Source organism: Leopardus geoffroyi, chromosome A2, assembly GCF_018350155.1.
Source record: "Leopardus geoffroyi isolate Oge1 chromosome A2, O.geoffroyi_Oge1_pat1.0, whole genome shotgun sequence".
Lineage (NCBI taxonomy): Eukaryota > Metazoa > Chordata > Mammalia > Carnivora > Felidae > Leopardus > Leopardus geoffroyi.
In genome coordinates this window covers 86,811,921-86,834,033 of record NC_059331.1, presented here as the reverse complement: position 1 = coordinate 86,834,033, position 22,113 = coordinate 86,811,921, and the positions used below count along the sequence as shown (strand labels likewise).

Genomic DNA, 22,113 nt, shown 5'->3' with positions numbered 1-22,113 from the left:
CGAACAGTCCTTTATTTTAAGGGGTTCCTAGCTGACTCAGTTGCTGGAGCATGTGACTCTTGACCTCAGGGTTATGAGGCCAAGCCCCACACTGGGCATGGAACCTACTTAAAAAAATGTTTTCTTAAATCTTTTATTGTTTGGTGCTTGTAGAGCACCCCCCCTATAAAAAAGGTAATATAATCACCAGTTGTGTATTATTTATTTTCATTACTACTAAAAGGAGTTTTGCTGTTCTTACAGGATGATATCTCCTTTACCTTGGCCTCTGTATTCCAAGAGTCTGCCAATTTGTGTGGAGCTAATTGTATCTCTGAAGATTAGACTTGAAGCTTTGTAGTTAATTTCAAAAGCATTTCTTGAATATGGCAGATCCAGGCTGAAATCTATACAACATGATCCAGAAGCCATGTTCCAAAAGATTTTTTCACTGGACCATTAACAGAAGAATAAATGCTGATTCTTTATTCCAGACTAGCTTGATTTCAACAGCTTTTATTTATATGTTTTTGCATATATTATACTCCCCAAAGCTCGCACTAGAAAGAAAAATAGTGTTTGTATTATCAGATTTTTATTTCACATAGCTTGGAATCAAATCATTGTAATAAAATGATAGGCTATGAAAAAGAATTAACATGTAGCCTTACTTGCATCTTATATGGTATAAGATTTATATGTCATTTGGCTTAATATAATCACAGATTAATGTTTTACTATTAATTTTAATCTTCGTTTATGTCATGATTCCACTATTTACAGGAGTGTTAAAATATTTGAACAGATATAAATAATAAGACTCCATACTTTATTCCACTTGGTCAGTTTATTTATGAATAGTTTTAATTAAAATATATGTTATATATTATGTCGCCTGTTCTGTTTCTCTCAATAAACAATAGTCAAGATGGCAAACTCCTTTTTTTCTCCTCAGTAAACTCAAATAGATGAACTTGTGCTAAGTTATTTTATCAGAGTCTGTTGGAATTTTTCAAATCACTAGAATATATTTTTCTACATTAAAGTAGGATTTTATTAAAAATGTATCTTTTGTGTCTTGGAATCAATTTGGGATTGCTCTGCTAGAAAAACAAAAGTGAGTTTGAAAAAAAGATAATGATTATAATTATGTACTCATGTTTCATGTCATTAAACAAAAGCAGAAAGTCTTCAGAAGCGTATTTTAAGCAAGCATAAGTAAAACATAAAAACAGCATTTAGTTATCTTTGTAAGCATGGGCTTAGTAACCCATAGTTCTATAGTGAGAGGGAATCGACATGTATTTGGATATGTTGTTTTGCTTAAGTATTGATTTAGCTTCTTTCAAACTGCATGAAAAATGCCTGCACAGAACGAATGATGATCTCTTGATGGAGAGAAGAAATAAGTGTGTTCTAATGATGAAGATACATTAAATGCATAGAGATGTGGTGCTAAAAAGTGGCCTTAGAAATAGGTCCAGCTTTGTTTACCTGAGAGTTCTTTTCTAGGCATTATCTTTACTTTCCAAAACCTTCAGCAAACCATTTCTCAAAACTCATTGACATTAAATTCTCATTTTCTTTTCTTTCGGTTTTTTTTGAACTTTATTTATTTATTTTGCAAGACAGAACAAGCGGCAGAGGGGAGACAGAAAGGGGGGAGAGGGAGAATCCCAAGCAGGTTCTGCATTGTCAGTGTGGAGATTGATGTGGGGCTCAAACCACGAACCTTGAGATCATGACCAGAGCTGAAACCAGGAGTCCGATGCTTAACCAGCTGAGGCACCCAGACACCCCAGATTCTCATTTTTTTTTTTTTTTTTAAATTTTTTTTTCAATGTTTATTTATTTTTGGGACAGAGAGGGACAGAGAGAGACAGAGCATGAACGGGGGAGGGGCAGAGAGAGAGGGAGACACAGAATCGGAAACAGGCTCCAGGCTCTGAGCCATCAGCCCAGAGCCCGACGCGGGGCTCGAACTCACGGACCGCAAGATCGTGACCTGGCTGAAGTCGGACGCTTAACCGACTGCGCCACCCAGGCGCCCCCCAGATTCTCATTTTCAATGTAAGCCATCACTTGCAAGGATGGTGGTTTCTCCTTAGACATATCATCGCCACCCCCCTTGAAGCAGGTGGAGTTTCTCTTTGGCATTCATCCTGTATGCAACCTATCATTTAGAAAGAAGAATCAACAGGGTCAACATCAGATAACATTCACATTGTGAAACAAAATACACTCCAAACCATACCAAAGGATGCAGACCAATTCATTACAGGGGTTGCTCTGAGTAGGAAATTGATCAAGGGAGGTGAAGAAGGAGAATTTCAAGGTTACTTGTAATATTTTATTTTGTATATTAAAGGTTTTAAAGCAAACATAAAAAAGGATAAAGGTGAATTCTGAGTAATGGATTTCAGACTATTTTTTCTAGTATTTTTAATACTAGTAATGGATTTCAGACTATTTTTCAGTATTTTTAATCTCCCCCCAGATCACAAAAATAAAAAGACTTGTGGCTGAAAAGTGTCAGTGGCTAGCAGTACTCTCTTTAGAAGCTTTTCTCTTCATGGAGCACCTGGGTGCCTCACTCTGTTAAGTGTCCGACTTTGGCTCAGGTCATGATCGGTGCTTGAGTTCTAGCCCCACATAGGCTCTGTGCTCCTGGACCCTGCCTCAGATTCTATGTCTCCCTCTCTCTCTGCCCCTCTCTCTCTCACACCCTGTCTGTCTCTCAAAAATAAACATTAAAAAAAATGTAAGAAAAGATTCTTTCATCTTCTTTAATTTTGAGATATTTCCATTTTTTATAAAAGCAGTACTTTGAAAATTTTGTTCTCTGTATGGCACAATTTCACTGAAATAAAGTAAAATTAGCAAAACATGTATATTGTAACCATTAGAAAATCATCTGTCAATCACTGATCACATGATGTGTTTGTGTGTATTGTCTGTGTATGTGTGTGCTAGTTTTATATGGTACATGGATGTATATAAATACCCTTTAGAAGCAGTGATTGTGTCCTATATTTTTATTCACTCAACACTTTTATATAGCAAGTATTTAGTAAATATTTATTGAGTAAAAGTAAACTCTCTATATGTGTTATCCTAGATTTTTTCCCTCCCAGTCTGGATGTGTATTTACCTAGAGATCACAGTTATCAAGTGTTGAAAAATGCCAAATTTATCTCATCCTCGTTGACATGTTGGAATTTTGTAACTTTTTAATCTCAAATCCCAGTTTCCAGCCTGCCTTCTTCAGTCAACAGATCTTTTTCATAGTACCATTGTTTCTTTATAGAAATGTTCTAAATAATATGTAAGTATAACAGATGTGATTTTAAAAACATATAAAGCAATTTCTCTATACGTTAAGATTTTCATAGTAATATCTTTGTTCACCAGGATATAGTAAGTTGCTCAAAGACTTTAATAGAATTCTGCTGGGCATATATATTTATATGAATTTTTTAAAGTTTATTTATTTTGAGAGAGAGAAAGAGAGAAAGAGCAGGGGAGGGGCAGAGAGAGAGGGAGAGAGGGAATCCCATGCAGGCTCCGCCCTGTCAGCATGGAACCTGATGCGAGGCTCAATCTCAGGAAAAGTGAGATCATGACATGAAGCAAAATTAAAGAGTTAGATGCTTACCTGACTGAGCCATCCAGGTGCTTCTATATTTATATGAATTTAAATAAAAATTGCTTATGCATTGTTTTATGTGTGCTAGAAAAAACCACTGTGCATTATTTGCCATTATTTGCTTATACTTTTGGAAAGAGAAGAATATTTTTACCTTTTACATGAAACAGTATTAGATTTGGAAGTAAGGTGTTGTCTACTTGAGGTCTTCCCTACTTCCTGTCAGCATGAGAAATGCTAAGGAAATGTCACACCTCACTATCTTTTTTCAGTATTTCACAAAATAAGGTGAGAAAGCAGAACACTAATGATCTGCTCTCTTTTCTCATTCTTTTTATGGTAAAAATAAAATAAAATAAAACTGAGCTCATTTTATTACTTACTGTATTAAATCACTATATTCCCTGAATTGCTTTTGGACCACCATGTGGTGGCAAGAGATTTTATGTAGGGCAAAATACAGTGCAAATTATGAATCGTTAAGGTGCTTACATTGATTTCAGTCATGTATGTACATGTTGAAGTGGTCATCAGTGATTATAGTTGTAAAATAGCCTAGTCTATGAAGTCATGTTTGTAAGATTCAAATAGCAAACCCCACTGAGTTTATTAGCATACAAATAAGTAGAAAATATAAAGGTAGATATTTATCTTCGATGCTATAAAATGTTAACTGAATTTCCTAAAATCCCGTAGTTAGCAAATAGCACCAGAATTTGAAATCCGATCTGCTTGATTGAAAAGTGTGTGTCCATCATAATATTATACCTCCAAAGTAATTGTTTGTACCTGTACACTTTTCTTCAAAATATAAAAGTCTGTTCAGTCACCTAAGTCAGCTATTTTCAGAAGGTATTGTTAGACCATTCAAATGATTACCCTGATTCTTTTGATATGTTAAGAACATTTGATGAAGATAGGCAAAACTCATTAGAGTAATAAAAAGTTGTCAACATAGGCATAACACAATAAATGGCTAATCCTTATTGGGTGTTAACTATTTGTACATTAATTACATAACATGCATATTTTACTTGAATTCGTCCATTGTGTATATCTATTACCTCTTTATTAGAAAGAAAAATGTTGACATTCTCTAGCCAAAGACATTGTTTTGATTTAGAGATGTTTCTTGAATGATGTTTCTAAGTCAATTCTTTATATTAACATGAGTATCAACATTATTGGGGTCTAACTGAACTGTCATGATCCCTGAAGGTTTCCTTTCAAAGCTATTAAAGAAAATTCTTTGCAGTCAAATATTTCAGAAAACTTATATTTTTCCTCTGCAATTAACATACAGTCTAGGAAGCATATTATATACAGGTTTGGAAAAATAGTTTCCAAGAGAAAATGTATTCAGGTATTGCTAAGGAAAATGATAGAATTATTTCAGTGTATACTGTATGATTATATTGCTCTTATTAGACTTTCATATCACCTGATAGAATTCAATGCTAGTGGAAGAGATAAGGATATGACAAAAAAGTGAAGGTTGAGAATGAAGAGGCCTTCAAGGGAGCTGATCTTTCTTTAATCTGATAAACCTCTCCCATTCTCTATTTCTGTTTCTTTCTTTTTCTTTCTTTTTCTTTTTCTTTCTTTCTTTCTTTCTTTCTTTCTTTCTTTCTTTCTTTCTTTCTTTCTTTCTTTCTTTCTTTCTTTCTTTCCCTTCCTTCCTTCCTTCCTTCCTTCCTTCCTTCCTTCCTTCCTTCCTTCCTCCTTTTTTTTTTGTTTTTTCTCCTTACAGATCAGTGCATATCAAAGTCTTTTTCTCTGACAAAGACTATTCTCTCAGGATCTGAGGGCAAGACCTATGTAAAGATAGCCTCCCAGCTGATATATGATGGTGCTGTTTGTGTTTTTAGTCTTTAGCAATTTCTAAACGTTTGCTGGGAAATTTTCCATTAGCCTGAAATATTTTTCTATCAGTGTTTCTGGTTTTGGTACTGCCATGTCTTTATATGTTTTCTAAAAGACTGAGGATGTTAACAGTTTTGATGAGTTTAATGGAGACTAAAAATTGTTTTTGTGATATGAGCGTAAGCTTCCGAGTCAGAAAGCTTAGGTCCATGTCCATTTTGTTAAGCTTGTGAGTGCTCAAAATAGTCTTGAAATGATTTTCTGTTTTAAATGCTCAAATCAATAGGTAGGTAGGGATGTGTATATTATTAATACATCTATGACATTGTATATATACTTATTCTCATATACACATGTGAATTTTCATATGCACATAAGCTGTTTTAGTTTTTTTGTTTTTGTTTTTGTTTTTGTTTTTTTAATGTTTATTTGTTTTTGAGCGACAGAGAGGGAAGAGTGTGACCAGGGTAGGGGCAGAGAGAGAGGGAGACAAAGAATGTGAAGCAGGGCTCCAGGCTCTAAGCTGTCAACACAGAGCCCAATGTAGGGCTTGAACTCACCAACCCCGAGGTCACGACCTGAGCCAAAGTCAGAGTTTCACCTATTGAGCCACCCAGGCACCTATGCTGTTTCATTTATAATAAAGCCATTTAATGAATTTGTCTGGCGTATCTTAATAAGGGCAGAATTCAGTTCCAGTTTTCTCTCAGAGGAACTTGTGCCAAGTTGTGTCTTTTGTATCTGTACTTGGTTTGATTTTAATGTTTGATACTATCTTAAACTGTACTGTAAATTAAATGAGAAAAAAATACACGTTTTTTATTCTGAATTAAGTTATTATTACAGGATATACTTATATAGCCAATTATGCTTACTATAGCCATAACTATAGTTATACACTGAGCAAATATTCACATTTTATTAGGTAGGAATTTTATCAGTCTTAACACAATTTGCCTTATGGCATTTAACAGTAGATAATTGGCTTGAAAAGTAAAAATGTCACCAGAATGGAAGTTAATTAAGGACTTGAAGTGTCCAAAAGACATGTCAGTTTTCTAGAAGTCATGGCTAGCTGGTCTTTTGCCACAGGAAAGAGCACCATCAGCAGCTGTTTCTATTAGTTCCTAATACAGACTTCTTAAGTGTAAAGTTCAGTCGAATGTTTTATCACAAATTTTACTAGATAAAACAGATTTCATTAAGTTTTAATGAACAAAGAAGTTAACAGACGTGCCTTTCATGATGATGGATTTATAGATTTCTGAGCTGGGCCTATAAAACTTAGCAACTTTCAAGCTTCAAACCAACCTCTGAAATACACATTTTTTTTCTTGTACATAACTATCTATCTTTAGGTTTCTACAGCCATTTCAAAGTCTTGCAGTAAATGGCATTACTTCATAAAATTAGTGTTTAAAAATTATACGTATAATTTTATTATGTATATATTGTATATATATAATGTGTATAATAATCAGAAATAAAGGTGATTTGAACTCTCCTCCTGGGAGAATTGCCTTTTAGAAGTTTGTTGCCCTTATTCATCTCTCTTTCACTTTTTTTTAAAAATAACTAGCTGTGATGATTAATGTCATTATGGCTTGTTAAACATGGATTATGTTCATATTATAAGCCATGTGATTCTGGATCAGATCAGTTAAGTTGTACTTCGTTATGCTTTCCAGGGTCGATAACAGCATGGCAGTTAGAGTGGAGCTTTGAAAAGCATGTCTGGCCCTGAGGGTGAATGTCCCCGAGTGTGTTCTTTGTGGGACATCTTCCTCGTGTGTGTTGTGCAAGGAAAAATTTTAACATCCTTCTCCAAGACATAAAGACATTGAAAAGTTCTGACATTTCTTCATTGAAAAAATTATTTAACTTATTTATGTTTTATCCAATATTTTTGTTTAAATTCACAAAATGCTTGGGGTGCCTGGGTGGCTCAGTCGGATAAGCGTCTGACTTTGGCTCAGATCATAATCTCGTGGTTCTTGAGTTCGAGACCCGTGTCAGACTCTCTGCTTACAGCTTGGGGCCTGGATCCTGCTTTAGATTCTGTGTCTCCCTCTCTCTCTGCCCCTTCCCCACTCGTGTTTGTTTCTGTCTCTTTCAAAAATAAATAAACATTAAAAAATTTTAAAAACAAAATGCTTAAGTTTCTCGTTTGCCGTATACATAGGAACATTTAGTTGTTCTTGTATTGCCTGTTAAAAATAAAGGAAGACTTGTATTCTGAATTCTGTCAAGAAAATGCTTCTTGTTTATTTTCTCATTTTGTCTTTTATCTTCCCATCCTAAAGTTTCTCTACAAAGAAGTTGCTCCCATCTCTATTTAGTTTGCCATTTTATTCACTTTTTGCTACATTTTCACACTGAATTTGACTTTTCAGCAGTATTGCAATGCAATATTACTGAAATGTATACACTTTTTCCTTGATTTTTGCTTTGTTGAGCTTTTTCTTTTTGTTACGGCTAGAAAACCTTCGGTTACTCTTCCTCGTCTAATTTCTAACATTTACTAGCTCTTCTTCTAATCCATGTTTTCCTAGTGGCTGATAGACTGAAACCATTGTCCTTTTAAGCACACTGGAGAGTTTTCTTTTAAATTCGATTTAGGAATTCTTAGTTTATAAGATCTCCCGTCAGGCAGTATTTTATAGCCCTCAGTAATCCCTCCTTAAAAGTTCAGAAAGTGAACAGATTCTGGTTTTGAATAACTGAGAATTGAAGTCAGTAGGAATATAAAAACTGGCATAAACATATGTTTCCATTATGTAGTGAAGTCTGGACTTCCTTTGGAAGAGTACTCATTGAAGCATAGTTCATAATGAAAGATCAGAAACCACTGTTCTTGAACCACTAATCCACTACGAGACTTATACTTTTCTAAAACCTGATTATTCCTGTCCTTAAAAATGAGTTTAATATTTATATTTATTGTATTTACTGGTAATCTCTTCCTGTTTCTGCCACTGTCTTCTAGCTGTTGGAGGCAGGCCACGGGTGAACTCAACGCAACGTTAAGTTGTCTTTTCAAAGAGACAGCATAAAAATGAAATCATAATTAACCCTCAAAGCTAGATAGCTAACATTTACATTGCTTTCTGCCTGGCAGGTACCTTTTGAAGCACTTTACATGTAGTAACTCATTTAATCCTTTCAACAGTCCGTGAGGCCAGCTTTGGCATTATTCACCTGAGAAACCAGAAGAGATTTAACGTTTCCCAGGTTTGCCCAGCTAGAATGCAGCAAGGTTGGTGTTTAAGCCTCGGCAGTCAGCTTTCAGATCTGTGTTCTTCATCCCTAAATGTCACTGTCTCTTGTAAAATCTTATCACATGGAAAGCATAATAGTAACACTGAGAAGTACAAAGAGAAACATTTGAAAACTATTAGAGAAAGAAAAAAATAGAATTTATCTATAAAATGTCATTAGCAGACTGACAACAGACATGTTATCTCCAGCTGAACTTTTAACAGAGTAACATTTTAAAAGCGCTAAAGTAAAAGTCAGGCTAGAATTCTCTAACTATGCTAACATACAAGAGCGAATGTGAAATCAGGCCATTTTCAGTTGATGTGCAGATTCTGATAGTTTGGTACTCACAGGTTATCTCTGAGAGAAGAAGAATGTATTTCCTCCAGAAGGAAACTATTATATTTTTATGGCTTTTTGTAAAAACAAAACAAAAGCAGAAAAACCTTAATATGCTATTAAGAACGTGCCAGTTATAGTAGTTAGTACATATTTATTGATCTCTCAATGTCATTTCCTTTCTATTTATAGAGAAATACATGCTATCAAGGTATTTACTAAAGACAGGGCGCTACCAAGATGAATATACTCTACTCATTCAAGCTTTTTCTAAAACTGAAATGTTAGTCATTGAAAGAAAGCACTCAGGGTGCCCGTATCCTCTGCTGCTGCAGAGCTAATAAGCAACGGTATTCAAGAATAGTAGGTTATTTATATTACTTAAGAGTTAATATACACATAGCAACTTTAGATTAGATTACTGATTGAGGAGTTATGCATCGTAAATAAGGACTTTCTCTTGCTTTTTGCGTCCTTATAATTGATTTGAAAACCTCAGCACTGTGTGTATTCACAAGTGTGTATTCATGTGATCATTCAAATTCTAAGATACAATGTTTCCTTTTCAGCGCTTGGCTTTGGAAGCAGAGAAGGTTCAAGCAGCCCACCAGTGGAGAGAGGATTTTGCGGTAAGGATCCTTTTTTAACCACTTACGTAGTAACTTTTTGTGTTTGATTGTTATGATTACATCAAGATTTTTGAGTGATAGAATCTTAAGATGATATGAGACCAAAACACAGCCACATTTTGTTTCTTTAAAAAATTTGCTTTTGGGGCGCCTGGGTGGCTCAGTCGGTTAAGCCTGACCGGCTCAGGTCATGATCTTGAGGTCCATGGGTTCGAGCCCCGTGTCGGGCTCTGTGCTGACAGCTCAGAGCCTGGAGCCTATTTCAGATTCTTTGTCTCCCTCTTTCTCTGACCCTCCCCTGTTCATGCTCTCTCTCTGTCTCAAAAATAAATAAATGTTAAAAAAAAATTTAAAAAAAATTGTTTTTGGGTAATCAGGCCATTAAGTTAGTCATGATGTTCTTGCTTATGTTCCATATTAAAACAAGTCTTTGGAAATGTTCTCCTATAATCAAAGTTATTTATAAAATTAATGATATTAAAAGAGAATTACATTATAATGTCTGAATCATATTTATAGATATGAATATACTAGTTGGCAAACAAGATGCATTTTAATAACTTTGAGTGTGTGAGAATGATATGCATATTACAGTCACCTTGGTGGTGGGCAGTGTGATTGAAGTGAGAATGAATGAATTAAACTTTCTAAAATTTAATTGGTTCCACTTTGGCTAGATACAATCTTTCTTTTACTGTGGTCTACTTTCAGAAGTTCCAGTTGATATTAGCGTTTCTATATGTTTTTGATAAACTTTTGCTAATTATACAGATAGCAGAAATTTTCCTTGTAATCAGTTTTGTCTGCTTATTTATCTTTCATCTGTATTTCCTTCTCTTCATGTGTTCATCCATCCTTTCATCGTCTTTTTTCTATCTCTATATCTGTGTATCTATCCGTATATCTATTAATACATCTATGAATGGATTCAGTATTTCAACTGACCTCATCTTATCTATTGATCTATCTAGTTATAGCCAGGGGTACAGTGAAAAAGTTTGCCCTTAATAGTTAAAATATTTATCTTACATATTTGAATTATTTCATTTATAGTGAAAATCTCTATAGTTTCTGATCATAGAAAAATTCCATGTAACTAATTTTGCGCATGTTTAAAATAGGGTATGGGTGACAGCTGTATTGTACTATTAAATTGGTTTTGAATGTTGTAAACAAAAGTCTCAAATTTGAAGGGAAGAAAGTTGTGCTTCAGAGAACACAAAATTGAGGTTCGTGTCATGTAGATACAGGCTTAGTCCATAATCATTTGTCATAGCTAAGTTAACAAAGATCAATTCATCATCCATAATATATAAAGGAAAAAAATGGTGATTAAGTTAGAAACGTAAGTTTGAGTATTGAGGGCAGATTTTAAGCTTATCCAATGAAGGGCTTTACAATGTTGTTAGTTTCTTTTAGATGAAAGGACAACAAGGTTGAATTTTTTGTTGTTGTTTCTCAAATAGACAAAAAGCAGCCACACTAATTTGCCCCCAAAGACATCTGTTTGGTTAGTTAATATTAAATGGAAATTGCTCTTTTCCTCCCAACTCAGCGGTGGTATAGGAAAAGAAATGCAAAGGCATAACAGGTATAGAGCAAGACCATGTATTCTGCTTAGAGTTGGTATGGTACAACTGGTGTTGTCTTGGTTTAAATTCTGAGTTAGTTTTAATTCTGAGAACTCAAAAAAACATTAAGTTCACGCGGATCAGCTTTTGTAATATATTCCCTTGCTGTTCCTAAACTTTTCTTTGCATGAAAGGAATTTGGTCATCTTTCTCAGTCATCTATTAGTTACATGTCTTTTTTAGCTTCCGAGGGAGAAATGATGTGGTAAAGAATAAGCTGGCAAGCAGGGATGTAGTAATGCCTTTATATCATTGGTGTTGTTTTATTTAACTCTTATGTTCTCGCTTTCGGGTTGTAAGAGATTCTTGCCCAGATATATTGCAAACTCCTTGATATCATAAAATCATTAACACTAAATCAACATTTGGGCAATGCTGTAATTCTCCTTGCAGAAGTAATGGGCATCCATTGTAGAGGAACCAAGAAACTCTTGATGTGTGTTAACCGTTATCATATTTTTCTGAATCCTAGCCATCATCTCTTGTAAGGCACCCAATCATTTATGTATCGCTAAGGAAAGGAAAAAAAGAAGCCAATTAAATTATGATGCGTAAGCAATGTTAAGATGTGTTCTTATCTGTCAGATGTTAAAACGTGAAAAAATTTACCTTGAAATGTCATCGCTGTCGTCTCCTTTCTCAGTGCCTGTCCCCAAACAGTGGCACTGCTAGCATAAGTCATGCAAGAAGACGAATCGGTCCCACAATGACACAGAAGCCATTACTAAATTGTACACAGTTAAATAGAAAATAAGTGGTTTTCTCAGTGAGTGTTAGGAGTTCTTGGCAAATAGTGACCACCGTGTAAGAGAATTCTTGAACAAATTCTGTTCTTAATTTCCCCCTAGATTACCTCACAATTTATTTAGGCCCTATGAACATATTGATTGACAGAAAAAGAGATTGTTAAAAGGAAAACAGGTTAGTCCACTTTAGAGCTCTGTCAACTCATTTCCTGAGTACCCTTCTTGAAGGACCGTCAACAATGTTCGCAGAATATGTGTTGGCCATAGTTTGTACCCTGAGAATGGATATTTTCCATATCTTACCAGGCCAGGCATACCCGGTCTTTAGAGTAGTCCTTCCTATTTCAAGAGCCCTTTGAAACGCCGTAAGTTATTTTATGTTTGAAGAATAGAATGTGAATTCAGATGGCCTAATCTTCAGATTCAAATATTGCAAAAATGAGACACACTTTTTTTCTTTTTCTTTTTTTTTTCTGGAAAATCAGATGATACTTCAATTCCTATATGTACCACGGTTAGACAAATCATTCCAAGCCACAGACAAATCAGATTTAATCATCAACATTAAATTTCCCCTTATTTTAGGAGAGCACACACAATAATTGCAAATTTTATAAGTACTTTAACCAAACATTTAAAAATGTTTAATTTGGAGCTAAATGCTGCTGTATTCCAAAATGTCCTCTTTTTAAATTTTATAATCCTTTCATCTCTTAAGATAGAAAACTATTTGCATCGGTGCGATAGTTCTTTAATGCCACCCTTTAATAATTTAACACCGGGATGATTTAGAAGGCAGAAATGATTTCATAAAAGGTACATTAACATTTCAAAAAGAGACAATATTCTGATTCTTCCCTCAAGTATTAGTAGGCAAATTTCATTAATATTACTTAGGCAAAATGTTGATTAACACTTCCTACTCTTTAATGTAGAGAAATCTCAGGAACAACAAGAACAAAAGGCAAAGCACTGAAATGCTGGCAACAAGGAAAGGCTCGTGTAATTCACACTCTCCCTTGGCGCCACTCAGTTCCCAATTGAATGTACAATTGCGGTAACAAAGGGCATACGCTCTAAATGGATGAAGATTTATGCGGTCATGCATTTACAAGTTCAAACCAATATTTGTAAATAAGCTGTATCTACCAGCTGCCTGTCGGGTCTCCATGCAACTTACGGGTGTTAAAGGTGATATTTCATGTCACATATGATGGACAGATTATTAAGGGCAGGTGGGAGAAGCAAAAAGAGAGCTTAGACAAGGAATTGTTCTGCATGAAATAATTGCTGTTATTTCTACCAAACAGATCTTTTCCAATTGCATTTGAAATCTCATTTGATTACATTGCAATGGTTGGTTAACTTAAGCAATTTTGTTTCCAACTAAGCCTGCAATATTAATTGTACTTACACATGTATAAACATAAGGGGTGCCTAATTTGTATTTTAATAAGTAGGATCTTTATGTATGGCTTATTAGCATCAGCGTGTTACTGCGCAGACTGAGTACAGACGGCTCGAAATTGGCCAGTAAATAAAACATTTGAGGAGCCTTTTTTTAGCTTCAGCTTTACAGAGAAGCTAAATTAGAAGGTGAAATTTTTTTTCTAGTGTAGTTGAACGTTATTGAGTGTCAATCACGCTAACTTGGTTCTCCTAATTTAGAGTTATTTTTATATATTTTTAAAAAAATCACTTTGCTCAAATTGTAATTTGAAATGTTGCTTTTAAAGTTTTGTGTTTATAAGAGTTAAATTAATAGGCACTGGCCTTATGTATTTAATTATTTCATCTATCTTATTCATTTCATGGAAATCCATCAGTTCTGTTGACTGAGGCACAAACAATTATCAGTTTGTGAACTGTGAAAACATACTATATTTATTTTGGTTACCTCGTATAAAGATAAACACTATTCTAAGTTATACAGTGGTATATATGAAAGAACTGACTTTTTAGGGATATATATATGAAAGAACTGACTTTTTAGGGATAAAAATTGGGGGAGTGGCATTCTATATTAATGAATAAATCAAGGAGTTTAGTAGATTACCAAAATGATTTTAGACTCTGACTGGATTTAGTCTTTTTTTTTTAGTTTCTACCTTTGCCTGAATTGCCCTTTTGGGAGCAAGAGGTTGCCTATTTTAATATGTTTTTGCTACATGTCTTTCAATTTTTTACTACTGTTTTCTTTTAAGAGTGTTGTCCATCTCTTCTCCTTATGAAGATAGATCAAAAGGGGCCACAATACAAAACTGATTTCTCCCAAAATTCCAGGCAACCAATTTATAGCAAAGAGGTATATTTATGGTGCTCACTCTTTTTGTTTCTGCATACATACGAATGTCCATAGTTAGAGCATTATAGTAAGCAAAGTTGAAAATAATAACCATGGGCTTTAAATTGTTAGTTATTCTGGGTGATACTCCTTAGCTGTTGTTTTTACACTGAAAAATAGAAGCTAACTATTTATATATCAATTACCTATATAATAACACTGGTTTCATATTTAATAATTTTAAATAGTTACTAATAATTTTCCTAACTTCACTTTCTAATTATTTCTGTTAAAGCAAGGCTCATATGACAGTACATGGCAGTACAATTGAACCCTCTAAAGTAAGACATCATGATAATATGTTTGGGACATTGTAAACTTAGATCTAAATAGGACTGTGTAAATGCTTCTCGTTCATTTCTGTCCCCTTCTCTGGAAGGGAGGGAGAAGTTGCAAAGGACAGCTATCACTGACTTAGGAAATGAGGAGATGGATGGTGGATCTCTGTATTTTCAAGACCAGTCTGCTGCCTTAGTATCCTAACCCTGAACTGATGGAAACGTTGCTAAATTATTGGGAGATTCCTGGAATGGTGCCCGTGTTCTAAAGATTCTAGCCATCCACAGCACCCAGAATCATCCTCGTTGCCATTTAAGCTAGAGTTGATTACCGGTGCCCACTTGTAGCTGTCAAAAGAGAGCTGTCTTAAACTTAGCTACTTCGTTAACCTCTCTGTAAGTTAGGTTGCATTTTATTAAAAATTTTGGACACCAGTTAATTGCATTAAGGTGGGGTCTACTGTATTAATTTTTATAAAATGTATTTCTTTTACTATGTAAAAGAAATAAAAAGATGAAGAAAAATGTATAAGCCTTACAGATCACCGCAACTTATACATAATGCATAGTCTGCAAAGGTTTGGCCTGTAACCTTCTGTCCATTTTGTTTCCCCTTATTTAAAAAGTTTCAGTGACTCTCCGTTTAGCGTAAGTGGCAGACCAGGCCCTTCATGGTCTGCTACGATCTTACTTTTCCTAAATTTTCTATTGCACCATCTCCGCAGCAGCTGTTATCATCCTGAAATTCTAAAACCGAAACAGAGTGAAACTTGACGTTTCTGTAAGGCGATGTTCTTTACTTCATCTTCAGACTTTTTAAAAACTGCTGTGCTGCCTCCCTGTGAAGATAGTTTTGCTAACAGTACAAAGGAAAGAAGGTTGATGCCGAAGATACAAATAGAATAACTTCTGACATTTTGGAAGCCCTCCATTCCAACATTTAAAAAATGTTTTATTTATTTATTTTGAGAGAGAGAGCGAGCGCATGAGGAAGGGGCAGAGAGAGAAAGACAGAGGATCCTAAGCATGCTCCATGCTTTCAGTGCAGAGTCTTGCTCAGGGCTGGAACTCATGGACCAAACCGTGAGATCACAACCTGAGCCAAAATCAAGAGCCGGACACTTTACTGAGGGAGCCACCCAGGAGCCCCCATCTTCAGACTTTTTGATGATGTCTGCCTAGGAATCTGCTCTTTCCAATTTCCTCTCGGGTTTGATCCCCTAATCTTGGATTTGTTGTCTGTTTTCTGTAGGCCCCTTATACCCAGTATATATTCCTATTCAAATATGTACTCATTGCGTAATTTTCCTTTTTCTACTCTCTTTCAACACTGAAATGCAAACTTTCTGGAGATAAGAACTAGGGCTGATGCGTTGCTAAGAAAATTGTAGTCTGGTATACCATGCATAACCCACAGTAGCCTATATGTAATTTTTTAAATTAAAAGTTACCTAGTTGTAGTTTTGAGATATCTATTTTTACTATAAACATTATGGTCAGTTGTACTGGAGATATAGTGAAAATTTTATTTGAACAGCAGTTTTTATTTTTATTTTTTTTTTTTAATTTTTTTTTTCAACGTTTATTTATTTTTGGGACAGAGAGAGACAGAGCATGAACGGGGGAGGGGCAGAGAGAGAGGGAGACACAGAATCGGAAACAGGCTCCAGGCTCTGAGCCATCAGCCCAGAGCCCGACGCGGGGCTCGAACTCCCGGACCGCGAGATCGTGACCTGGCTCAAGTCGTACGCTTAACCGACTGCGCCACCCAGGCGCCCCAGAACAGCAGTTTTTATGTCTGAGTATATTTGTCCAGAGCCGTGGCATGGTTATAGAACACTGGGCTTGAAATTATGCAAGTCTGTTTCGAATTTGGTCTTTGCCACTAACTGGCAATACAATTTTCTGAAAATAACAGCCTTTTGAATATCAGTTTATGTAAAAATGCTTGCTTCTGTAGTCTCTACCAGCATAATTATTTCTGTTAGTTGCTCAATAATAGCCTCTCTATGCTCCTATGAACCCTCTCTTTCCACCAAGGAAAATGTTTTCTAGAAACCTCATGACTTGTCCATGTGTTCACCAAGTAGGTTGACAAAAGTCCCTGGATGGCTATTCATGTAGGCCAGAGAGCATCTCCTAACTCCCATTGCTGCTGTTTTCTGCTTGCCATCATTGCCCCCATGGAAGAATACAGTTCTGCTCAGCTTGCTGTCACCTGGTGCATCCCAGGCTGTCAGAGTGTGTCCTATGTAGACACAGAGTGAATGGCTCTATTCCCAACCATATAGGTTTTTAAAAATATTTTAGTTAGTTAATATACAGTGCAATATTGGTTTCAGAAGTAGACTTCAGTGATTCATCACTTACATATAACACCCAGTGCTCATCACAAGTGCCCTCCTTTATACCCATCATCCATCTAGCCCATTACCCCGATCACCTAACCTCCATCAACCCCCAGTTTGTTATCTATCATTAGGAATCTCTTGTGGTTTGTATCTCTTTTCTTTCCACACCCCCTTCCCATATGTTCGTGTGTTTTGTTTCTTAAATTCCACATATGAATAAAATCATGTATTTGTCTTTGTCTGATTAACTTATTTCGCTTAGCATAATACATTCTAGCTCCATCCATGTTGTTGCAAATGGCAAGATTTCATTCTGTTTGATGGCTGAGTAATATTCCATTGTGCGTATATATATATATATATACACCATATCTTCTTTATCCATTCATCAGTCAGTGGACACTTGGGCTCTTTCCACAGTTTGTTGTTGATAATGCTGCTATAAACATTAGGGTGCATGGACCCCTTTGAACCTGTATTTTTGTATCCTTTGGGTAAATACCTAACAGTATAATTGCTGGATCATACTGTAGTTCTATTTTTAATTTTTTGACGAACCTCCACACTGTTTTCCAGAGTGGCTGCACCAGTTTGCATTCTTACCAGCAGTGCAAAAGTGTTCCTCTTTCTCTGCATCATCGCCGGCATCTGTTGTTTCTTGTATTCTTCATTTTAGCTATTCTGACAGGTGTGAAGTGGTGTCTCATTACGGTTTTGATTTGTATTTCCCTGATGATGAGTGATTTTGAGCATCTTTTCATGTGTCTGTTAGCCATCTGGATGTCTTCTTTGGAAAAAGTGTCTATTCACGTCTTCTGGCCATTTATTCGCTGGATTATTTGTTTTTGGGTGTTGAGTTTGATTAGTTCTTTATTTTTTTATATAATTTTTTTAATGTTTATTATTTATTTTTGAGATAGAGGGAGAGACAGAGTACAAGTGGGAAAGAGGCAGAGAGAGAGGGAGACACTGAATCCAAAGCGGACTCCAGGCTCTGAGCTGTCAGCACAGAACCCTGATGTGGGGGCTCGAACCCACTAACCGTGCGATTATGACCTGAGCACAAGTCAGATGCTTAACTGACTGAGCCATCCAAGCGCCCAGTTCTTTATAGATTTTAGATACTAACCCTTTATCCGATATGTCATTTGTAAATACCTTCTTTCATTCCGTAGACTGCCTTTTAGTGTTGTTGATTGTTTCCTTTGCTGTGCAGAAGCTTTTTATCTTGATGAAGTCCCAATAGTTCATGTTTGTTTTCGTTTCCCTTGCCTTCAGCAACATGTCTAGTAAGAAGTTGCTTCGACTGAGGTCAAAGATATTGCTGCCTGTGTTCTCCTCTAGGATTTTGATGGTTTCCTGTCTCACATTTAGGTGTGTCATCCATTTTGAGTTTATTTTTATGTTAGGTGTAAGAAAGTGGTCCAGTTTCATCCTTCTGCATGTTGCCATCCAGTTTTCCAACACCATTTGTTGAAGAGACTTTTTTCCATTGGATATTCTTTCCTGCTTGTTGAAGATGAGTTGTTCATATGATTGTGGGCATAGAGGGGTTTCTAAAACCTAGGTAAATAATATTTGAATGCACCATTTGAAAAAAGTAGAAGCTAATGCAAAACTCCATTAAATCAAATATCAAATTCTTAAAGTTTATTGCAATAAGAAGAGAACATGATATCTACCCTCTTCACAAAGTTTATGTGTACAATACAGTGTTGCTGACTAGGTACGATGTTGTCTGGCAGATCTTTAGCTCTTATATACCTTGCTTAACTGAAACTATATGCCTGTTGATTAATAACTTGCCAATTCTCCCTCCCTTCAACCCATGGTAACCACCATTTCAGTCTTCGATTTTATTAATTTGCCTATTTTAGATACCTCATGTAAGTGGAATCATACAGTACTTGTCTTTGTGTGCCCGGCTTATTTCACTCGGCATAATGTTCTCAAGGTCCATCCATGTTTCCGTGTAGCAGAATTTCCTACGTTTTAAGGGCTAAATTATATTATGTGTGCTATTTTCACTACCTTCTCTTTGTAGACGTGTTCATCTCTTGATGGACTTTTGGATTGTTTCCACATCTTAGCTATCATGGGACTGTTAGTATCTCTGAGATCCTGATTTTAATTCTTTTGGATATATACTCACAAGTGGGACTGCTGGATCATATGTAGTTCTAATTTTATTTATTTATTTATTTATTTTGAGTAATCTTGATAGTGTTTTGTTTAGTGGCTGCATTTTGCATTCCCGCCAAGAGTGTGCAAGGATTCCAGTTTCTCTGTCTTCGACAATATTGTTGTCTAATAGCTACAGACTCAAACATAAGATCTGACACTGTAAGACTCCTAGACTAAAAGCTTCATGACATTGTTTGTGGCAGTGATTTCATGGATAAGACACCAAAAGCCCAGGCAACAAAAACAAAGTGGGACTTCACAAAAGGAAAAAAAGCTGAATAACAAAGGGAACAATCAGTACAGTGAAAGGTAACCTGCAGAGAAAATATTTGCAAACCATGTATCTGGTAAGGGGTTAATCTTGAAAACACATATGGAACTCATACAAGCCAACAACAAAAATAGCATCCCTACAGGTTTTTAATCACCAGGGCTCTGAAGCTGGTTCTCGTAGTCCCTGTATCATAAAGTTCCTGAAGTAAAGAGTTCATTCATGGTTTATTTAATACTTCTCTCAATGGGGGCGTAAACACCTTTCTTTAGGAGTCTTTGAGGAGACTTTTTTCTTATCATATCCTCCTCTTCCTCAGTGTCCCTTTGAACTCTCGTCCATGTTTTTTTCCTTTAGGAAACAACCTGTTGACCTCCAGCAAATGAATGTGTGAAAACAGATTCCTAAACCTTTTTTCAACTCTCTATCTATATTGTCATAGTTCAGGTTCAGCATGGAGGACCCCACTGCTGTATACATTCATATCTCCAAAAACCTGTTTGAAATTAAATGAGATAGTTTATGTAAATATGCGTAGCACTTTGGAAGGTCTTCAAAAATGTACATTTTAATAGAGCAGGCACTACCTCCTTCTAGATGCATTTCTTCCAAAAAGTTGGCCTATTCCTTTTTAGTGGTTAAGTGCAGCTAGTTACAACTTGAGAAGGAAAATGTGCATTGTCCACAAGAGGCGGCAGATGAATACTGACTGAACTGATTTAATTCTACTTAACTTACATTTCATTTATGGAGTAAGACTGCATTCGCATAGAATGACTCCATTTGGAAGTGAGCAGAGGGCATGAGGGTATCAAATTAAGTCTTTAATTATTTTTGATGTTTGTCTTTATCTGTGTATGAAGTTCTGGTGTGCTTGCTACCTAAAACAGCTCTGGTGCACCTTTCTATATTTAAAAAAAAAAATGTATTTGAAGGGAACGTTAGGGGATATAGACACTAATACATGTATTTATTTACTGCAGATCCTTGTGGACTGGGGCCCTGGGGCAATAACTCCCTTCCCAGAGATAATTTTTATCTTAAGAATAACATTAGATGCTGGAATAATTTCAATTTAGTGGGGTTAGAGTTATGTTAATTACTTTGCTCACATTACTATGACAAAGAGAATGCTTCAGGAATGGAAGAATCGGCCTAGAGAGCATTCTTTCTAAAGGGTTACCACTGTGGTGAAACTTGGAACTTTAAAATAAAGAACCTAAATTTGAGGAACAGGCAATTTATGTAGGTCATGGAGTTCTGTCACTAATAGGATACATTTGGATTTGGGGGGCTGCCTGGGATAGCTGACCATGAGGACTTCGGGTTTAGTGAACTGGTTTAGTGGGAGGGATATTATGTGTCCAGAGTATAAGAAAGCTGTTGAAACAGGGTTTTGGCTAATGTTGAGAGTGTGTATTGCACCCATAAGCTTAGTTTAAAAAAAAAAAAAAAAAGAGTCTGTAAGTAGATAGAAGAAAGTTTTGAGATATCCCTGATTTAAAGCTGACAGGTTAAAAAAAAATGGAAAGAAACCTAGAAAATATTCATCTACAGGTTTCAACAATTATGTAGCTAGACTTTAGCCCTAGATTTGAATACACATAAGAAAAATGCTATGGGACTTTAGGGGAATGACCAACTTGCCCCATCCGTGCAAAATGGCCAGTTTCTTGGAAGCTTATGCCTTTTGCTATCTTCTAACTTTCCAAAACAGCCTGTCAACAGATTTATTCCTCATGCTATCCTCTCTCTAATTAATCAAGACTTTCTTTTTTCCTTTTACTTTCTCATCAGTATACAAACTTGTTTTGGTATCTTCTGTCATTAAATCAGTCTATCTATCTTGCCTCTTTTAGCTTCACCATACTTCTTTGCTATCTTATACTGCTAAATTCAAAGGAAATGTACACCTGCACAATCTCCATTTTCACCTTTGCCCGCTGGCCAGCCCAGTCCAGTCTGAGTGCACACTGCATCTGTGTCACAACTGTTTTGTAGTTCGCATTTACCTCCATGTCATCGAATCTAATGGGCATATTCTGTGGATCTTTATAATTGGTCTGTTGATATCATTTTAATGGACCACCTCCAAGTTCCCCTTTCTTCAAACACTTTATTAGTTTTCAGGAAACCCCACTTAGCCGATTTTCCTGTTTTCTCACTATCCGTTCCTTATCAGTTTCCTTTTTAGTACTTGTTTCTTTACAGTGGCTCTAATCTTGTCTAAATTTAGGGCTGTCATAGCCCTCTTGTCTTTACTGCCCATGCTTTGTCCCAGGACACCCCATCCATTTCATTGTATTTAAATATAATTCCACACAGGTCTCTTTTCTGAGTTCTAGGCTCATTTATCTAACTGACCACTTGTTTCCATTAATAGTTATCTTGCCTGCTTGTCACGAACATGCTCAGATGAACTGCTGTTTCCATTACTTTCTCCCCTAGTATTCTGCTCATCTGTTGATTTTCCCATCTCAAATAATGTCAACTTCTCCCAAGTTAATTTAGTCAAAATGAAAGAGTAATCCTTAATTTCTTTCTCTGCCATAACCCCTTATATAATCCATGTGTAAATTCTGTCAATTTCAAAT

General features: G+C 35.8%; 1 protein-coding gene across 10 annotated transcripts in view; it reads left to right on the top strand.

Moving 5' to 3' along the window:
* Positions 1-22,113, top strand: part of CACNA2D1 (calcium voltage-gated channel auxiliary subunit alpha2delta 1) — a 495,933-nt gene that overhangs the window by 255,124 nt on the left and 218,696 nt on the right. For 8 of the 10 annotated variants that reach the window (XM_045494626.1, XM_045494625.1, XM_045494632.1 and 5 more), the window contains exon 4: positions 9,655-9,714. The exons of the other annotated variants lie outside the window; for them this stretch is intronic. In XM_045494626.1, the coding sequence (XP_045350582.1) occupies positions 9,655-9,714 (60 nt within the window). The remainder of the gene's footprint in view (positions 1-9,654; positions 9,715-22,113) is intronic. 10 annotated transcript variants of the gene reach the window in all.